Genomic DNA, 17903 nt, shown 5'->3' with positions numbered 1-17903 from the left:
TAGAGAGAAAGCACAAGTAGGGGAGAGGGCAGAGGGAGAGAGAGAAGCATACTCCCCTCTGGGCAGGGAGCCCAATGCAGGATTCAATCCCAGGACCCCAGAATCATGTCCTGAGCTGAAGGCTTAACTGACTGAGCCTCCCAGGTGCCCCTATCACCACTTTTTAAAACAGCAGCACCTTTATTCACCTTCGCTCTCTGTGGGTGAAGTGGGGCTGGGGAGCTCAGCTTTGTCAGCCTCTGCCTCCCTCTTGGAGCCCCTGCGAAGCATCTGCGGCTGGAAGCTGCGTGCATGCTGCAAGCTTTCACGGTGTAGCAACGAGCCTAGCAACTATCCATAGCCCTTCCCCTCCTTGCATGGCCAGCGCTCCAAGGAGATCAAGGCCCGTTATCCGGGCATTCTTTGTTATCAAGGAGGTGCACCCGGTTGGCCGCCCCCGGAGCCCCTGACCTTGAACGCTGAACATGTTTTTTCTACATATCCTGCTTGATGGGAATATAGAGGGAGCACGGGATCCGTACATTCTCAAATGATTGATGGGGGTGTTCAGGGTGTGCTTGCACAAGCCAGCCGTCCAGCCTGCACCATACACTCCACCCCGGGACCCCCCAGATGGCACCTTCATTCTTGACACGCCCCTCTTCCCTGGTATCCCTGGGGCTGGGTATGCCGAGGCACGCTGCAACCAAACCCCGTAGCAACAGCGCAAGCCACAACATCCAAGTAATAGGAAGACACAAACGGCTAACGGCCATAAATGGCCTTCTTGCGAGGAAGAAGGCAAGTGATTTAACCAAGCACTAACAGGGTCAGTAAGGAATTCAGCAGCTTTACTCTGTGTTTACACTAGCCATGGCTTGGGAAATGGTGTGGAAATAGTCCTATACACACACACACAAAATTCTGTCTTGATGAGACCACGTGTCCCTCCCAGTGCTGTGGTTAACGTGTCACAAACCATTCCATTTTGCAGAACTGCTTGTCTTATTTGGGAACCCTCCTAGAGAGGGAGAGGGAGAGGGATTGCCTCAAAGGTGGAATTAAAAGCAGCAGCCATGTGTCTGGCTAGCCGTGTGTCGACCTGCCGCCCTACATCCTATAAATGAGTATATGGCCCAGCAAGTAGGGGTGCTCCCAGATATAGCATCAGCCCTACTTACCCAGTAAGTAAGTGGGCACCACATGCCCACAGCCATCGCCGGGGGGAGGGGAGAGGGGAGAGCACCTGAGGGAATGGGTGCACGCTGTCTCCCTAGCCAGATCTCAGCGGTAATGAGTGCAATGTGATTGCATGGTTGTGTGGGTATCCACCCTACATTATGACCTATAGCATTTGGGGGTCCCATTGTACCTCTCTGTATACAATGGGGCCACTTCCATAATTTGTACCAGGAGCATGCAGTGCACAGCTGGTCCAGGTCCATGCCACAAATGGTGGCCTTCTGGGTGGCACACTTACTGGGGCAGGCTTGCAGGGGTCCCGGATAAGTGTCCACACGCATTGGAGCATAAGGTCAGCCATCCGAGAGAGGCAAGGGACCCGTGCAGTCGATCTGCCCCCTTGCTGCCTGTCCAGTGTCTCTTGGCAAATGCCGTGATCATTCCTGGCACACACTGGACTTTGTTGGCAGACGGTTGTGATGTCTTTGTAACGCAGCGGTAGGCCCCGGTTCTTAGCGATGGTCCACAAGGACCGTTGTTCTGGATGTCCCATCTTCTCGTGTAGCCAGATGGTGACATCTTCTGCTGGCACATCTTCCAGGAGGGGGACACAGGCCAGCTCATTGGCCTATTGATTGCCAGGTGGGGTGTGCATCCACAGGGCAAACAGGGGTGTTCATACCTCTTAGGCATCAGAGTACATGCTTCCATATGTCGGTGTCCCAGTGTGAGCGCCCCGCCCCCATCCAGTCTTGTACCTCCTGTTGGAGCAGCCACATGGTCCGTCCTCTGCGAGCTGCCCAGCTATCTGCTATCTGTGCACAGAACAGTGGGATCATGGGGCACCCGACTGGCTCAGTCAGTAGAGCATGTGACTCTTGATCTCAGAGTTAGGAGTTCGAGCCCCAAGTTGAGTGTAGAGATGACTTAAAATTAAAATCATTAAAGGGGCTCTTGGGTGGCTCAGGTTAAGCATCTACCTTTGGCTCATGTTGTGATCCTGGTGTCCTGGGATCGAGCCCCACGTCGGGCTCCCTGCTCAGCGGGGAGTCTGCTGCTCCATCTCTTTCTGCCTCTCCCCCTGCCTGTGCTCTCACTCTCACTCTCTCACTCACAAATAAATTTAAAAAGAAAGAGTAATGGGGTGGGATCAGGCTCATGGAGCAGTACCATCCATGTTCCTTGAAGCTCGGCCCATTGACTACTAATGTCCAATGCTGGGGTCCATCCAGATACCTTCTGTTGAGGGTTGGATGGCTGTGGCCATCCAGGCACAGGGGTTGCCCCTTGCTGACCCATCAGGGTACCACACACACTCAGGGATTGGTCCGTCTCCTTCTGGCACAACGGATGTCAGCTACGGTGGCTCTGCTGCCCCTGTTAATGGCTGTCCTTCAGGATGACATGAGTCACCAGGCCATGAGTGGAGTGCTCCTTCACACTAGAGGCTGTTTGTCAAGTTACTGTGTTGTTGCATGTAGGCCTGGTTTGGCACTGCCTGCCTCGGGCTTTGGAATGTGTCCTTTAGGCATCCCGATATAGGGTACTGAGTGGGAATGGTCACTGAGATCCTGTTAGTTGTGTCTTCTACGGCTGTGAGGCATGCCAGGTAGCACACAGCCGCTGTTCTAAAACACCATATTGCAGCTCAGCTCCTTTCCGTAACCATGACCAGAGGCCTGAGGGTGCTCCTCTGTGCCCTTGCTGTTGCCACGAGCCCCATCCAAACGCTGCTGAGCACCTGGCTGCATCCAATTTGCATGGCTGTCCCTGTCGCAGAACACCTAAGGCTTGGGTCTGTCGAACAGCCACCTTGGCTTGTTCAGATGCTTTGCTTTGGGTTCTCTTTCTCTCTCTCTCTCTCTCTCTCTCTCTCTCTCTCTCTCTGTTTCCCAACTTATAAAGGAACTGAAGCAATTGAGCCAGGTTGAGGACGCACGGATGCCAGCGCCCTAACAGACCTAGGAAGGTCTGCAACTGCTTTGGGGAAGTAGGGCGTGGTATGCTTGTACACCTAGGACAACTTAGTCTTACCTGACCAGGTAACACCCAAGTGTGTGGCCGATATGCTAGGACCCTGAATTTTCTGTGGGTTCATTGCCCTTCGCCCCCCTCGCAGAAACCCCAGCAAAGCCTGCAAGGTGTCCTGCAACAGAGACAAGTCTCCACGTGTTGACGTTGGGTCATCAATGCAACGGGCCCATCTCACTCATATGGGGACGGGAGAGCAGAGAGGGGTCCCGGGCTACCATCCCGTGACACATCATGGCACTACAGGCAGCCCTCGGGGAGCGCTTGAGAGGTTCATCATGAAGGCAAATTGATCTTAGCTACCAGGAACTTGTACTTGTCAGCGTCCTTTCCATGAATTTCCTGGAAGCTGAGCACTTTTGCAGAAACACATTTTAGAAACTTTGTTTTTTTCTGGGCTGATTAAAAAAAAAACAACAACTTTGTTGCTATTTTTTAAATCAAGAGCAGATCAAATATTCAAGAGAACTTTGCTTTTTTTTTTTTTTTTTAGAACTTTGTCTTTTAACAGAGGGACAAACCAAATTCTAAAATTACACCGATGTACTTTTAAAACTTCATTCATAAAAATAAAGTAAAATAAATGAAATTTAAAATTTTTTTTAAAAATATAACTTCATTCATTCAGTCTTAGTCCTGACCATGCAGAAAATTCTTTCCTCAAGATTCCCCTTCATGACCCTTCTACAACTTTCTTTTTTCATTTAGATTTTGTCCTAAGCTTTTTCCTCTCTCTAAACAACCAGTCTCACTTCAGGACAAAATTACTCCCTTTTTCCTTAACAAAAATATATTCTCATTCTTAAACCTTTCTTATGCTTCTACCTTCCCTACTTGCAGAATTGCTCTCCTTATCATTTCTGGCAGTCTATATTTTAAAAAGCCTCCCCCTCTCTTTTTTCTTCAGTCTCTGCGGGCAAGATTTTGGTTATTTCCTGGGATGCTTATATTATAGAGACATGACAAGATTTACAACTTCAAGGGACAGGGAAAGGATGCTAGGTTTTTTTCTCCTAAGAGGAGGATAATGGCTGTTTAAAATTTTTTGTTGTAGTGGGGATTAGAAAACATGGTGAATTTTGTCTGTTTTCTCATCAATGATCACTAGATAGGTAAATTGATTGATTGATTGACTAATTGATCACCTTTTCAAGATTCCACATCTCCGTGTCCTAATCAGGTTTTTTTTTCTTTTCCAAGTTTGTATTGAAATTTCAGTTAGTTAAAAGACAGTGTAATATTAGTTTCAGGGGTTGAATTTAGTGATTCATCACTTACTTCCAACACTCAGTGCTCATCCCAAGTGCCCTCCTTAATCCCCACCACCTGTTTCACCCACCTCCCGACCGACCTCCTCCCTGGGGTAACCATCATCGTGTTCTCTATAGTTAAGAGTCTGTTTCTTGGTTTATCTCTCCTTTTACCACCACCCCCCAAGTTCATTTGTTTTGTTTCTTAAATTCTACAGATGAGTGAAATCATATGGCATTTGTCTTCCTCTGACTGACTTATTTCGCTCAGCCTCTCTCTAGCCCCATCCACGTCGTTGCAGATGGCAAGATTTCATTTTCTATGGCTGAGTCATATTCCACTGTGCATATATGTTCCGCACCTTCTTTACGCAGTCATCAGGTGGTGGACATCTGGGCTCTTTCCATAATTTGGCTATTATAGGTAATGCTGCTATAAATATCGGGGTGCGTGTGTCCCTTCAATTTAGTATTTTTGTACCCTTTTGGTAAATACCTAGTAGTCAAGTTTCTGGATCTTAATCAGTGGCATCCTGTGTCCTCCTAGCTTTGCAAAACGGCCCGCTGAGGTCTCACACTTAGCTCTCGCTTCCCTTCTCTGCCACGGTGCACAGTTTCTCCAACAAGTGCGTTAGACTGGCTGGCATTTTCGGGGATGTCCTTGTGCTCATAGCGTGGTTCAGAGCACTCATGGGATTTTCTCCAGCCTCCTGGCTAGCCAGCTCACCAGTTATGTAGCTGCTCCCTAGCAGACTCTAAGCCAGGGTGATGGCCCAGGGAGACACAAGAAGTAACCTGGATCCAGCAACCAAAAGAGAGATTTGTTGGGGGGGACTTACATACAGTGAGTCCAGGAGCAGCAGACTGGACGAAGTATTTGTTGCTGGGATCTACACCAGCAGCTTTTGTCCTGCAGCAATTGGCTCAGCAACTACCTATGGCCTCTCCCTCCTTGCATGGCCAGTGCTCTAAGGAGATGAAGGCCTGCCACGCAGATGTTCTTTGTTACAAAGGAGATGCTGTGGGTTGGCCAACCTTGGAGCCCATGGCCTTGAACGCCGAACATGTTTTTTCTACATATCCTGCTTGATGGGACTATACAGGGAGCACAGGATCCGTACATTCTCAAGACAGCGATTAACAGGGTCATTTGGGGTGTGCTCGCACAAACCGCCAGCCAGCACGTACTGTACATCCGCCCCCCCCGTGAGATTTTAATTCCATAGACGTCCTGTATTTGTTTGTGTGCTGTATGCACATCTGTGATTTACACATAATCACAAGAAGTTGTTTTTTTAATCCAACCCCTTGCAAGCCAAGTTTCGCATTTGAGGGTGATATTGCCTCTGTAACATGAGAATGCATGCTCTACGGGAAACTTTAGGCCCACAGGGGCCAGTTGGAGAAAACACAGGTGTAACCTAAAAGTTCTCAGCCCAAGCCACATTGGAATCACCTACTGAGGCTTTAGAACATACCTGGACCCCGGCCTGGAGATGCTGAATTAATTCATCAGGGGGTCCCAGGCATGCTTTTAAAAAAAATAATAAACTGGGGCACCTGGGTGGCTCATTTGCATGAGCATCTGCCTTCAGCTCAGGTCATGATCCTGGGGTCCTGGGATCGAGCCCTACATCCAGCTCCCTGCTCAGCGAGGAGTCTGCTTCTCCCTCTGCCTCTGCCCCTCCCATACTCGTGCTCATTCTCTCTCATAAATAAAATCTTTAAAAGAAATTAACTTCATTTTCCAAAGCACTTTTAGGTTTCCAGAAAAGTTGCACAGAAAGTAGAGAGAGTTCCCATATAATAGCCCCCCACCCTACACACCATTTTCCCTCTTATAGAACATCTTGCATTAGTGTGGTACATTCCAGCTGTCAAGCTGATGATAATATATTATTAACTGAAGTCCATCATTTAAATCCACACTCACGCTTAAAGGTGTTTAGTTCTGTGGGTTTTGCCAAACGCAGAATGTCATCTTTACTGTGTCACACGGAATAGTTTCACTGTCCTAAAAATCCCCCATGCTCCACCTGTGCATCCCTTCTCCCCTTAACCCCTGGCTACCGCTGAACTGCTGGCATCTCTGGCTTTACCTTTTTCCAGAATGTCATATAGTTGGGATCATCTAGCATGTAGCCTTTGCAGGCTGGCTCCTTTCACTAAGTAAGGAATTCTTCACGTCTTGTTGTGGCTTGAAGCCTCATTTCTTTTTATCAGTAAATGATATTGTGTGGATGTATCAGTTTATCAGTTTGTAGAGGGACCAGGCATGCTTCTAAGAGCTTCCCACGTGGCTGTGATGTACCTACGAGGCTGGACCAACTTCTGTCCTGTAGATGGGGAGACTGAGGCCCAGATTAGGAAGGGGGGCTTCAGGTCCCCCAGACTTGGTGGAGGAGCAAACTGCTGGGGGCCTGACCCCCAGGATGTCTCTTCCTTGTGCAGCAGACACTCTCCCTTTTGAACTCCAGACCTTCTGGGGGTCCTCTGGGCCCTGGGGGGGGGGTCACTGTTGGGGGCATCCTTTCTGTAACTGAGGGGGCCAGGTTTCTACTGCTTCCCCCAGCTGCTCCCTTCAGGCAAAGCATGAGTTTTAGAGCCGGGCACCCCCATATGAAATACATGACCCTCTCTGGGCCTCAGTCTCCCTCTCTATAAGATGGAAATTCCCGGGATCCCTGGGTGGCGCAGCGGTTTGGCGCCTGCCTTTGGCCCAGGGCGCGATCCTGGAGACCCAGGATCGAATCCCACATCGGGTTCCCGGTGCATGGAGCCTGCTTCTCTCTCTGCCTTTGTCTCTGCCTCTCTCTCTCTCTCTCTCTCTGTGACTATCATAAATAAATAAAAATTAAAAAAATAATAATAATAATAAAAAAGATGGAAATTCCCATTTTACATATGTTGGGAAGGACAAGGGAAGACTCTGTCCCTGGGCCAGGAGCTGGGGTCAGGGAAGACACTCCTCCATTCTTCCTTCTGCTTCCTCTCTTCCTGTGTGGTTGCAGTCTGCTGTGCTTGGGGTGGTTCTCAGAGCTGGAGTGGCTTGGGAAGGCTTCCTGGAGGAAGGGCCCTCCCACGTAGCCAGCTCCCACAGACCCTTCCTGTCCTCTCTCCACTTCTGAGCCCTCTCCTGCCTCCCCTTAGGTACAGGTGGCTGCCCAACGATACAAAGACCACACCCTCAGCGGCTCCCTGTCTATGCACACCTCCAGCCAGGAGCTGCTTCTGCTGGAGGCCGACACCAGCCAGGACACCCAGAGACGCAGTCGAGGCTGGAGCATGAATGTCCTCCTCCACCAGGCAGTCCTCAGTGCCCCCCAGGCTGTCCAGCTGCAGCTGTCCAGCAAAGTGGCCCCAGCCAGGTGAGGGTCCCCAGAGGCCATGCAGGGAGTGGGGAGAGGGCAGGGAGGGGGGCCTCCAAGGGCAAAGGGCTGGTATCCTGGAAGATGGGAAATCATTGCTCAGAGGTGCCCTCTACCATCACTCAGGTTGAAATCACTCCTTGTATGCAATTCTTGATTTTAAGCCATTGAGGGAAAGGAAGAAGGAGGCATTCAGTTTTCCATGTCAATCTCTTTTTCTTTTCTTTCTTAGTAATGACTGCATTCATTGTAGGTGACTTGAAAGATTATAATAAAGAATAAAACGAGAGTATGAGAGATCGTTGCAGGGAGTATGTTGGTGCAGCCTTTCATCCCAAACTGTATCTCCACAATGGGGGCTTATCGACCACGACATGGCCATCAGGATCCTGGGGTGTGGAGCCTGCTGCTCGGGTTCAAACCCGAGCTCAGCTTCTGGGACCTTGCAGCAGCCACTGTGCCCTTCTGTGCCCAAGTTTCTCTACCTGCTTCTTGGGGTTGTCCTCGGGTTCACAGAGCAGCACACATGGATGCCTCACCAGTGCCTGGCCAGTGAGCATGTTCACTCCCAGCTGTCATTGTCACTGGCCCTCTGAGTAGGACACATTCTGGCAAAGACTGGGCCTCCATTAAATGTTTCTGCCCTGTTTCCCCTGCTGTCCCAGGATTGACAGCTTTTATGAATTTGAGGAGACCCAAGGCTCTAGGTATGGTTCTAGATCACTCTATCTCCAGAATAAGCACCAAGAGCTGTCCACCCGTTGATTCACCCATCTGTCTGAATGTCCATCATTGTCTCTGGTCTTAAAAGAGTTTGAGGCAGATTATGAAAACATAAATTGTTCTAGGTCAGAATTGACAAACTTTCAGCAAAGAGGCAGATGGTAAGTAAATATTTTCAGATCTATAGGCCATATGGTCTTGGTGGCAATGACTCTGAGATCGTAGCACAGAAGCATCCTAGATGACATGCAAATGAATGGCTGTGGCTGTGTCTCAATAAACTTTGATTTACAAAACAGATTATGGGCTGATTTCAGCCCCACAGACCCGTAGTTTGCCAACTTTTGTTCAAGATTTTTCAAGACACATGAGGATGAGGAAATGAGTGTGAAGGGAAAAGAAAAGAAAAATGGGGAAGAAAGGAAGGTGCTCAGAGTGGCTTTCAGATACAAAACACATGCCATGAAGTCCTCTACATTTTTTAGAGCTCAGCTTAAGATTTGGCTCTGAGTATCCTAGTAGCCAACGCAAAAAGAGAAACCAACCAGTGGCATTATTTGCAAAGGCCACGTGGAAATACACACTCACACCTGTGCACGTATGCACCAAGGAAGACATGGCTGACCGTGTTTCTGGTGTTGATCCTCAAGGGAAGTATCTCCCATGGTGTCCTATGAAGAAATCTTTGTGGATAGGGACCATGTCCCATTCCCCAATTTTCCAGGAAGTTTCATACAGGCTTGTTGAAACTGTTTATTTTCTCCTTGCTCATCATCATATCGCACATTGATGACTTATCATATCACACATTGATGACTTATTAGCAATATCCACTCAATATCCGTGGTTCAGTTTTTTTTTTTAATTTTTATTTATTTATGATAGGCACACAGTGAGAGAGAGAGAGGCAGAGACACAGGCAGAGGGAGAAGCAGGCTCCATACACCGGGAGCCCAATGTGGGAATCAATCCCGGGTCTCCAGAATCGCGCCCTGGGCCAAAGGCAGGCGCCAAACCGCTGCGCCACCCAGGGATCCCCGTGGTTCAGTTTTATACCTCACTTTACAGAAGGAGAAAGTGGGACTCTGAGAGGTTTTGTCCTTGTCCAAGGCCACAGTTAGTAGTGGCACTGGGATTCAAATCCAGGTTTGGCTGACCCCAAAGCCCGTGATCTTAACCCCTATTACACTGCATCCCCATGGGCTTAGAGCTCAGTAAAACAGTCCTATAATGGGTCTGGGCAGCAGGGTTCAGGGACCTGCCTCTGTGGCCTGCCTCCAGGGGTAGGTGCTGCTCCTTATCCCCATCACGTTCCTTCCAGGGTTTGGCTGTTTTATAAGGCGCTGGTGGACCAGAACACGGCACAGCTTCTCCTCAAGGCTTCTGCGGAGCAGAGGGGAGGCCACGTCCTGACCCTGCAGAGCCAAGCCCAGCACACGGTGGCTGGTTGGACAGCTGTGCCCCACCTCCTGACCCTCAAGGGCATGCTGAAGCAGAAGAAAACTCTTAGAGAGGGTGAGCCTGGGGAACACCACAGGGTAGGGGCAGTGGGGGTCTTGGGGAAGCGCTTTTATGGAACCACAGAGTAAATTAAATCCTGCATATTTTCAAGTCCACTGATACGCAATTTCAGTATCTCGTGCATTGATGATACCCCTTTGTCGGAAACTAATACCCATTCTGACAAAGCGAATATTCTAACAAAATACCAAGCAAATTTCCTTATGCAGTACTTGTCAGAACCATTAATGAACTAATGGACATTGGAAAAACCCAAGAGGAAGAGTTGGGGACAGAGTTTCCCATGCATATTTTTTCTAATAATTTAGACATAATTTCAGACTCACAGAAAAGTGGCAAGAATAGTACAAATACTCCCATAGGCCCTTTACCCAGGTTCCCCAATTACTGACATTTTACTACAATTGCTTTATCATTTTTCTTGCCTCTTTCTCTCTATATACCCATATTACCATTTTTATTTGTGTATAAAAATACATTTTTTCCTGAACTGTGTTTTACTAAGTTAAGACATGATATTTCTTTACCCCTAGTGCAACGTTTATTTTTAAAAATAAAGATATTCTCTGGGCACCTGCATGGCTCAGGCAGTGGAGTGTCCAACTCTCAATTTCAGCTCAGCTCTCGATCTTAGGGTTGTGAGTTTGAGCCTGGCATTGGGCTTTGCACTAGGCACGGAACCTATTTTAAAAAATAAAATAAAGGTATTCTCCTCCATTCCACAATGCAGCCATCAAAATCAGAAAATTGAGATTATTTCTTTCCCTTTCATGATATTTACATTTTTGAAGGGTATGGGGCAGTCGTTTTGTAGACTGGTCTTTGCCTTCCACAAACATTATGTGTGTAGCTGTAACATTCATCTATGGGCATAGATCAGTAGAAGGACTATTTTCCAAAGCTCACTGGTCCACTGGCCCTGGGATATCGATAGGGTGGCACATTGGCCTCTTCCCTGAAAAACAAAACAAAACAAAACAAAACAAAACAAAAAAAAACAAAAAAAACCCTTATTTAGGGGTTGGTCTGATGCTTCCTCGTGACTACTTTCAAGGAGGCCACAGTAGCCGTGCACCATCATATCTAGAAGTACCTGATGTCAGTATGTCCCAGTGTTGGTCACATTAGCTTTGATCACTTGATTAACAATGTCTGCCAGGTTTCTCCCCTGTTAAGTTTTTATTTTTTCCTTCAAATTCTTACCTCTTAAAACAGGTTGAAGAACATTTCCTTCTCTTTTATTTCCCAAAAGAGTTTGTGTAAGATGGATGTTCATGCTCCCCTTTGTGTCTGGTAGACTCTACCCGCGAAGCCACCTGGAATGTTCTTTGTGGAAAAGTTTTTTGGAACATGTCTGGATGAAAAGCTATTGAGATTTTCTATTTCGTCATGTGTCAGTTTGTAAGCCATACTTTTCAAGGAATTTGTCCGTTTCAATGAAGTTGTCAAATTCATTGGTGTAGAGTTGCTCATTGTATCTATTTTATCTTTTCAATATATGTGGGATCTATAGCGCTGTCCCTGCTTTCAATTCTGATAGTCATTCCTTGTGCCACTTCTCTCTCTTCCTTATTGATCTAATAATTCATTAATTTTGTTGATCTTCTCAACCAACAGTTGGTTTTGTTGTCTCTCTAGTTGTCTCTTTCTGGTTTCTCTGATTCCAGCTCTTATCTCTATTATTTCCTTTCTTACCCTTAATTTGGATTGACTCTAGTTTATTAAAGTGGACTTTCAAGCCATTGATTTTTAGACATTTTTTCTTTCCTAATATAAGCATATAAAACTGCCTATTTGCCTCTCAGTATTCTGTGAGCTGCTTCCCACAAATTTTGATGTCCTGTATTTCCATTATTATTTATTTTTGAAATATTTTCTGAGCTCTCTTGTGATTTCTTCCTTGACCCCTGGGTTATTTAGAAGTGCTTTTGCTTAATTTCCAAATATTTGAAAGTTTTCTAGATAGCATCTTAATATTTATTTTCATTGTGGTCAGAGGATCAGTCTTTTAAAATTTGTTGTGACTTGTTTTATGAGCCAGTATATAATCTATCTTATGAACATAACTTATGCACTGAAAAGGAATTTGTGGGTTGCCTGGGTGGCTCCGATGATTAAGCATCTGCCTTCAGCTCAGGTCATGATCCCAGGGTCCTAGGATTGAGCCCCACATTAGGCTCCCTGCTCAGCGGGGAATCTATTTCTCCCTCTCCCTCTGCCTTTCCCCCGACTTGTGCGTGCTCTCTCTCTCTCTCAAATGAATAAAAAAATCTTAAAAAAAAAAAGAAAAAGAATTTGTATTCTGATCTTGGGTTTAATGTTCTATAAAAGTCAATTAAGTCAAAGTGCTTGGTTTTATATATCCTCACTGATTTTCTTTTGGTCTTGTTATTGTATTAATTGATGAGAGAAGGCTGTTAAACTCTCCAACTGTGTTTGTGGATTTCTTAATTTCTTCATTTGATTCTGTCCATTTTTGCTTCTTGTGTATTGACGTGCTGCTATTAGGTGCATGTGCATTTACAATTGTTACACTTTCTTGATGAATCAAGCCATTTATTGTGAAATGTCCTGTCTCATATGACTCTCTTTTTTAAAGATTTTATTTATTTATTCATGAGAGACACAGAAAGAGAGGCAGAGACATACATAGGCAGAGGGAGGAGAAGCAGGCTCCCTGCAGGGAGCCCAATGTGGGACTTGATCCCAGTACCACGGGATCATGCCCTGAGCCAAAAAGGCAGACACTCAACCGCTGAACCACCCAGGTGTCGGTCATACGATTCTTTATCTGAAGTCTGTTTTGTCTGATACTAATGTAGCCACTCTTGCATTTTTATTGCCATTCACCTTGTATGTATTTTGCCACCTTTTTGCTTTAAACATGGCTCCTTATATTTAAGGTAAATTTCTTGCAGACCACATATAGTTAGATTTTGCTTTTATGTCTAGCCTGATAACCTCTGCCTTTTAATTATACTAGTTAGTTGACTGATGTTTAATGTAACTATAGATATAATTGGATTTATGTCTACTATTTTGCTATTTGCTTTTCCATATATTTTTTGTTCCTCTATTCTTTTTGTGCCTGCTTTTGGATCAGTTAAAAAATTAGAACTTAGTTCTATCTATTTCTCTTTAAATATCTGTTTCTTTGTATTATTTAACATTTTACTTAGCATTTGAATTGAAGCATTTCACATTAAGTGTAAGAACCTGGGCTTTCATCCCTTTCTGCTGTTGTTGCCGTCTGTGTTAGATCTACATATACTCCAACTCTCCAATACAACATAATAATTTTTGCTTTAGTCATATTGATTTGAAAGAAGTTAAGAGAAATATTTTTTTTTTAATTTTTCACACACATATTCACCCTTTATGGGTTCTTCACTCCTTCCTAAAGTTCAAAATTTCTTTTTGGTATCATTTCCTATCATTTTAAAGAACCACCTTTAGCATTTCTTGGAAGGCAGGGTAACTATCAGTGAATCCCTTTCATTTTAATTTGTCTGAAAATGTTATGTTTGCCTTCATTCCCAAAGGACATTTTGTATATGCATAAATTTAAACACATAGGACATTTTCACTTTTGGGAAATTATTTCTTCCAAGATTTTTTTCTGTCCCATTTTCTCTGTCCTCTCCTCCTTGGGATTTCCAGTTGATATGTTTCAGAACTTTTGATACTGTTGCATAGGTCTCTGAAGTTCCCTTGATTTTTTTTTTTTTAGTCTTTTTTCTTTCTTCAGATGTCTATTGATCTGTCTTCCAGCTCACTGATGTTTTCTTTTGTCTTCTCCAAATACCACCCAATAAAAATTTTAGGATTATCGGATACATTTTTTAAATCTTATATTTTGTAGTTTTTGTTCTGGAATCACATCAGGGTTTCAAAAAAATGATTTCCATTTTTTTAAGATTTTGTTTATTCATTCACAAGAGACACAGAGAGAGAGGCAGAGACATAGGCAGAGAGAGGAGAAGCAGACTCCATGCAGGGAGCCTGATGTGGGACTCGATCCCAGAACCCTGGGGTCACTCTCTAAGCTGAACTGCTGAGCCACCCAGGTGTCCCTGATTTCCATTTTAAGGCTGAGATTACCTCTGTTCATTCGATACAAGAATATTGTCCTTATATTCTCAAGCATAGTAATAAGAGGTGTTTTAAAAATCCTTATGACGTTCTTGTCCTGTTTCTTGGTACCTCTAGAAATTTGAGATTGTATTCTGGACATTTTGAATTATGTAGAGGCTCTGATTTTTTTATTTCTCTCTCTTTTTAAATATTGTGTTTATTTATTCATGAGAGATACACAGAGAGAGGCAGAGATGTAGGCAGAGGGAGGAGGCTCCATGCAGGGAGCCCAATGTGGGACTCTATCCCAGGACCCCAGGATCATGACCTGAGCTGAAGGCAGTTGCTCAACCACTGAGCTACCCAGGTGTCCCTCTTTTTTATTGCTCTGAAGAGGGTTTCTGTTTGATTGTTTCGTGATTGTTTTTTGTTTTTTCTTATTTTAGCTGACATTTAACTTGGCTAGACTCAGAATCTAAACTCTCTCCACTCCAGTGGAATGCAGCTGAAATCAGTTCAGTTCTCTTATTTTTGCTGGGCTACTTGGAATCTTTTCTACCCTTTTGAAGTTTGGGGATCAGCAAAGATTTGAACAGAGTTTATAGGTAGAATTTAGAGTTTCCCCTGGTTGGCCCTCTTCAGAATTCCCCACTTTCCTTTTCATTTGTTGCTATTACTTTGAACTCTGTTTTCAGACTCTTTAGTTGTTTAGACTGTGGATTGTAGTCTGAACGTTGTCCACTTTCATGGCACCAAAAAGAATGAAAACATGCAACTCATTTAGGGCTAATCATTTCCTCCAAGTGTTGACTCCCATCCAGGGTCTGCCTATCTGTGGTCACTCTCCTGTCACTTTAGATTGTTGTTTCTTCATTTTGCCCAGAGTTTACAATTGTTATCTTGGGAGCATTGGTCCAGTCAAGCTCCCCAACCATTCATAGAAATGAACATGTTCCTATATTTTCTGAGCTCTTCCTTCCTTTATGACCATAAAGATGTTTCAGTCTCATTTTATGTTTTCTGTGACATGAAATAAGCCATTTCTCCAAGGATCCTTGATTCCTTTCAGTGCAAATTAGTATGTAGAAACTAAGATCTCAGTGCCTGGTATGTTTTTTCCTACTGGACTATCCATCTGGGCCTTTTTTAATGGATGGATCAAGGAAACAGAAGTGTACACACACACACACACACACACACACTTTCTATGTCTGTTTATAGGTAGATAAGTTTAAAGCCATTAGTTTACACTGATGTCCTCAACTTCAGTCTATCCTCAGAATGCTAATTCTCATTTTTTTCCCTTTTCATATTTCTCATTCCCTTCTCCAACAGAAAGAAACCAATTATCCACAATATATTTACGTATGTGTTCAGCCCAAGAACACACAGAAAGTAGTTTCAGAGTTACTAACCTATAGTTCTGTGAAAGTAAACTTTGTTAATTAGAATTCAATATTTGATTAGAATTCTTTTCATCTTTGGCCTGAACATAATGTGGTTGAGATCCATCCAAGTAGTTGTTGAAGGCATAAATCCAAACCCTGGGTTCAAATGTTTGTTAGAGTTAATCCCCACCCCCACCCCTCATGTGATTCTGTTAATCATTTGAAATACAGTTGGGTTCACTGGTTTCTGTTTGTATTCCATTTTCAGGTTTTCCCCTATCCTTATTGACTTTATGTATTTGTTTTTTTGATTATGTGAAACATTAACAAGGTTCCCAAAGCCAGGATCACACAGAAAGGGACCCTTTGCCCAAGCATCCTGGACCGTAACACCCTATCTAGACATCTGTCCAGGGCCCAGTGTTTCAGAACCTGAAGGCTCTGCTTGCTTCCCCCAAAAGGTGGATGCTATTCTCTGGTCTGGTAATAACATTAGCACTGACCCTCCTAATCCCAAATTGGTTAAAATGTGCCAAAGTCAAATTTCATAATAAAATGCAAAGGTTTGAAAAAATGTAAATATAATCAAGTCAATAAATGTTACAGAGAACCATTCTTTTTTTAAGATTTTATTTATTTAGGGCAGCCTGGGTGGCTCAGAGGTTTAGCACTGCCTTCAGCCCAGGGCATGACCCGGGAGACCCAGGATCAAGTCCTACATTGGGATCCCTGCATGGAGCCTGCTTCTCCTTCTGCCTGTGTCTCTGCCTCTCTCTCTCTCCCCGTGTTTCTCGTGAATAAATAAATAAAATCTTTTAATATTTATTTATTCATGAGACATACACAGAAAGAGACAGAGATACAGGCAGAGGGAGAAGCAGGCTCCCTGTGGGGAGCCCGATGCAGGACTCGATCCCAGGAACCCGGGATCATGCCTTGAGCCAAAGGCAGGTGCTCAACCACTGAGCCACCCAAGTGCCCCACAGAGAACTTTTCTTGTCAAGTTTACTTTGAGTAACACTGATGCTCCCTCCTTCATTTCCTAACACCTATTACTTCATTTCTGAAGGCAATTATTGAGGTATAATTTCTTGGAGTGTAGTTTACATATAGGATTGACGTTTTGGTAAACTCACAGTTGTATGGCCACCAAAACAATCTTGATACAGAACAGTCCCATCTCCCCCCGCAAAGTTCTGTCTTGCCACCCATTGTAGTCAGCCTCTCTCCCACCCGCAACCCTGGCAACCACTGAGCTGCTGTCCATCCCCACGGTTTTGGCTTTTCTATAATGTGACATGAATGGGAACATACAGTATGTTAACTCTTTTGAGTATGGTGTCTTTTGCCCAATGTAATATGGTCGAGATTCATCCAAGCTGTGGCACATATCCATAGTTTATTCCTTTTTATTGCTGAGTTGTAGTCCGTGGTATGGATATACTACAGATTATCCACGCACAGTTGAAGGACATATGGGTTGTTTTCAGTACTTTCCAATTACAAATGAAGCTACTATAGTCATTGGCCTACAGGTTTTTGTGGGACCATATGGTTTCATTTCCCTTGAGTAAATACCCAGGAGTGGAATTGTAGGATTGCATGGCAAGTACATGTTGAAATCTAGAGGAAACTGCTGTACCATTTCACATTCCCACCAGTGTGGTGAGAATCCTCATTCCTTTGCATCTTTGCTAGCAATTGGTGTTGTCAATTTTTGGTTTGGGGGCTTTCAGTTGTGATTTATACTTGAATCCCATTTTGGTTTAAATTTGCATTTTCCTCAGGACTAATTACGTTGAACATCTTCAGAGGCTTATGTGCTACTTAAAAATTTTGTGAGCAAAGTGTCTATTTAAACATTTTGCCCATTTAAAAAATTGAGTTTTCTTGAATTCCCAAACTGAATTTGGGAATTACTTACACAAGTCCTGTATAAGATATGTGTTTTGAAAATATCTTCTCCCAATCTGTGGCTTTACATTCTTTCACTGGTGTCTTTTGAACAACAAAGATTTTGAATTTCGATCAAGTCCAATTGATTTTTTTTAAAAGATTTTATTTATTCATGAGAGACACAGAGACAGAGGCAGAGACAGAAGCAGAGGGAGAAGCAGGCTCCATGCAGGGACCCCGATGTGGGACTCGATCCGGGGTCTCCAGGATCACACCCTGGGCGGAAGGCAGGCGCCAAACCGCTGAGCCACGCAGGGATCCCCCAATTGATTTTTTTAATGAATAATGCTTTTTCTGTCATATAAGATATCTTTATTTACTAAACCTGAGGCCACACCTTAGAAGTTTTATGATTTTAGATTTTAAAATGTGGGCTTCTGATTAATTTTGAATTAATTTGTGTATATGATTGGGTAAAGGTCAAGGTAATT

General features: G+C 44.4%; 1 protein-coding gene across 1 annotated transcript in view; it reads left to right on the top strand.

Annotated features, from left to right (window-relative positions):
- Positions 1 to 17903, top strand: part of LOC140638442 (uncharacterized) — a 143636-nt gene that overhangs the window by 72714 nt on the left and 53019 nt on the right. Inside the window, exons 37-38 of the mRNA XM_072835805.1 lie at positions 7593 to 7810; positions 9855 to 10048. Of these exons, the coding sequence (XP_072691906.1) occupies positions 7593 to 7810; positions 9855 to 10048 (412 nt within the window). The remainder of the gene's footprint in view (positions 1 to 7592; positions 7811 to 9854; positions 10049 to 17903) is intronic.

Source organism: Canis lupus, chromosome 8, assembly GCF_048164855.1.
Source record: "Canis lupus baileyi chromosome 8, mCanLup2.hap1, whole genome shotgun sequence".
NCBI lineage: Eukaryota > Metazoa > Chordata > Mammalia > Carnivora > Canidae > Canis > Canis lupus.
Note: the sequence above shows the minus strand (reverse complement) of the source record. Positions and strands in the feature narration are given on the sequence as shown.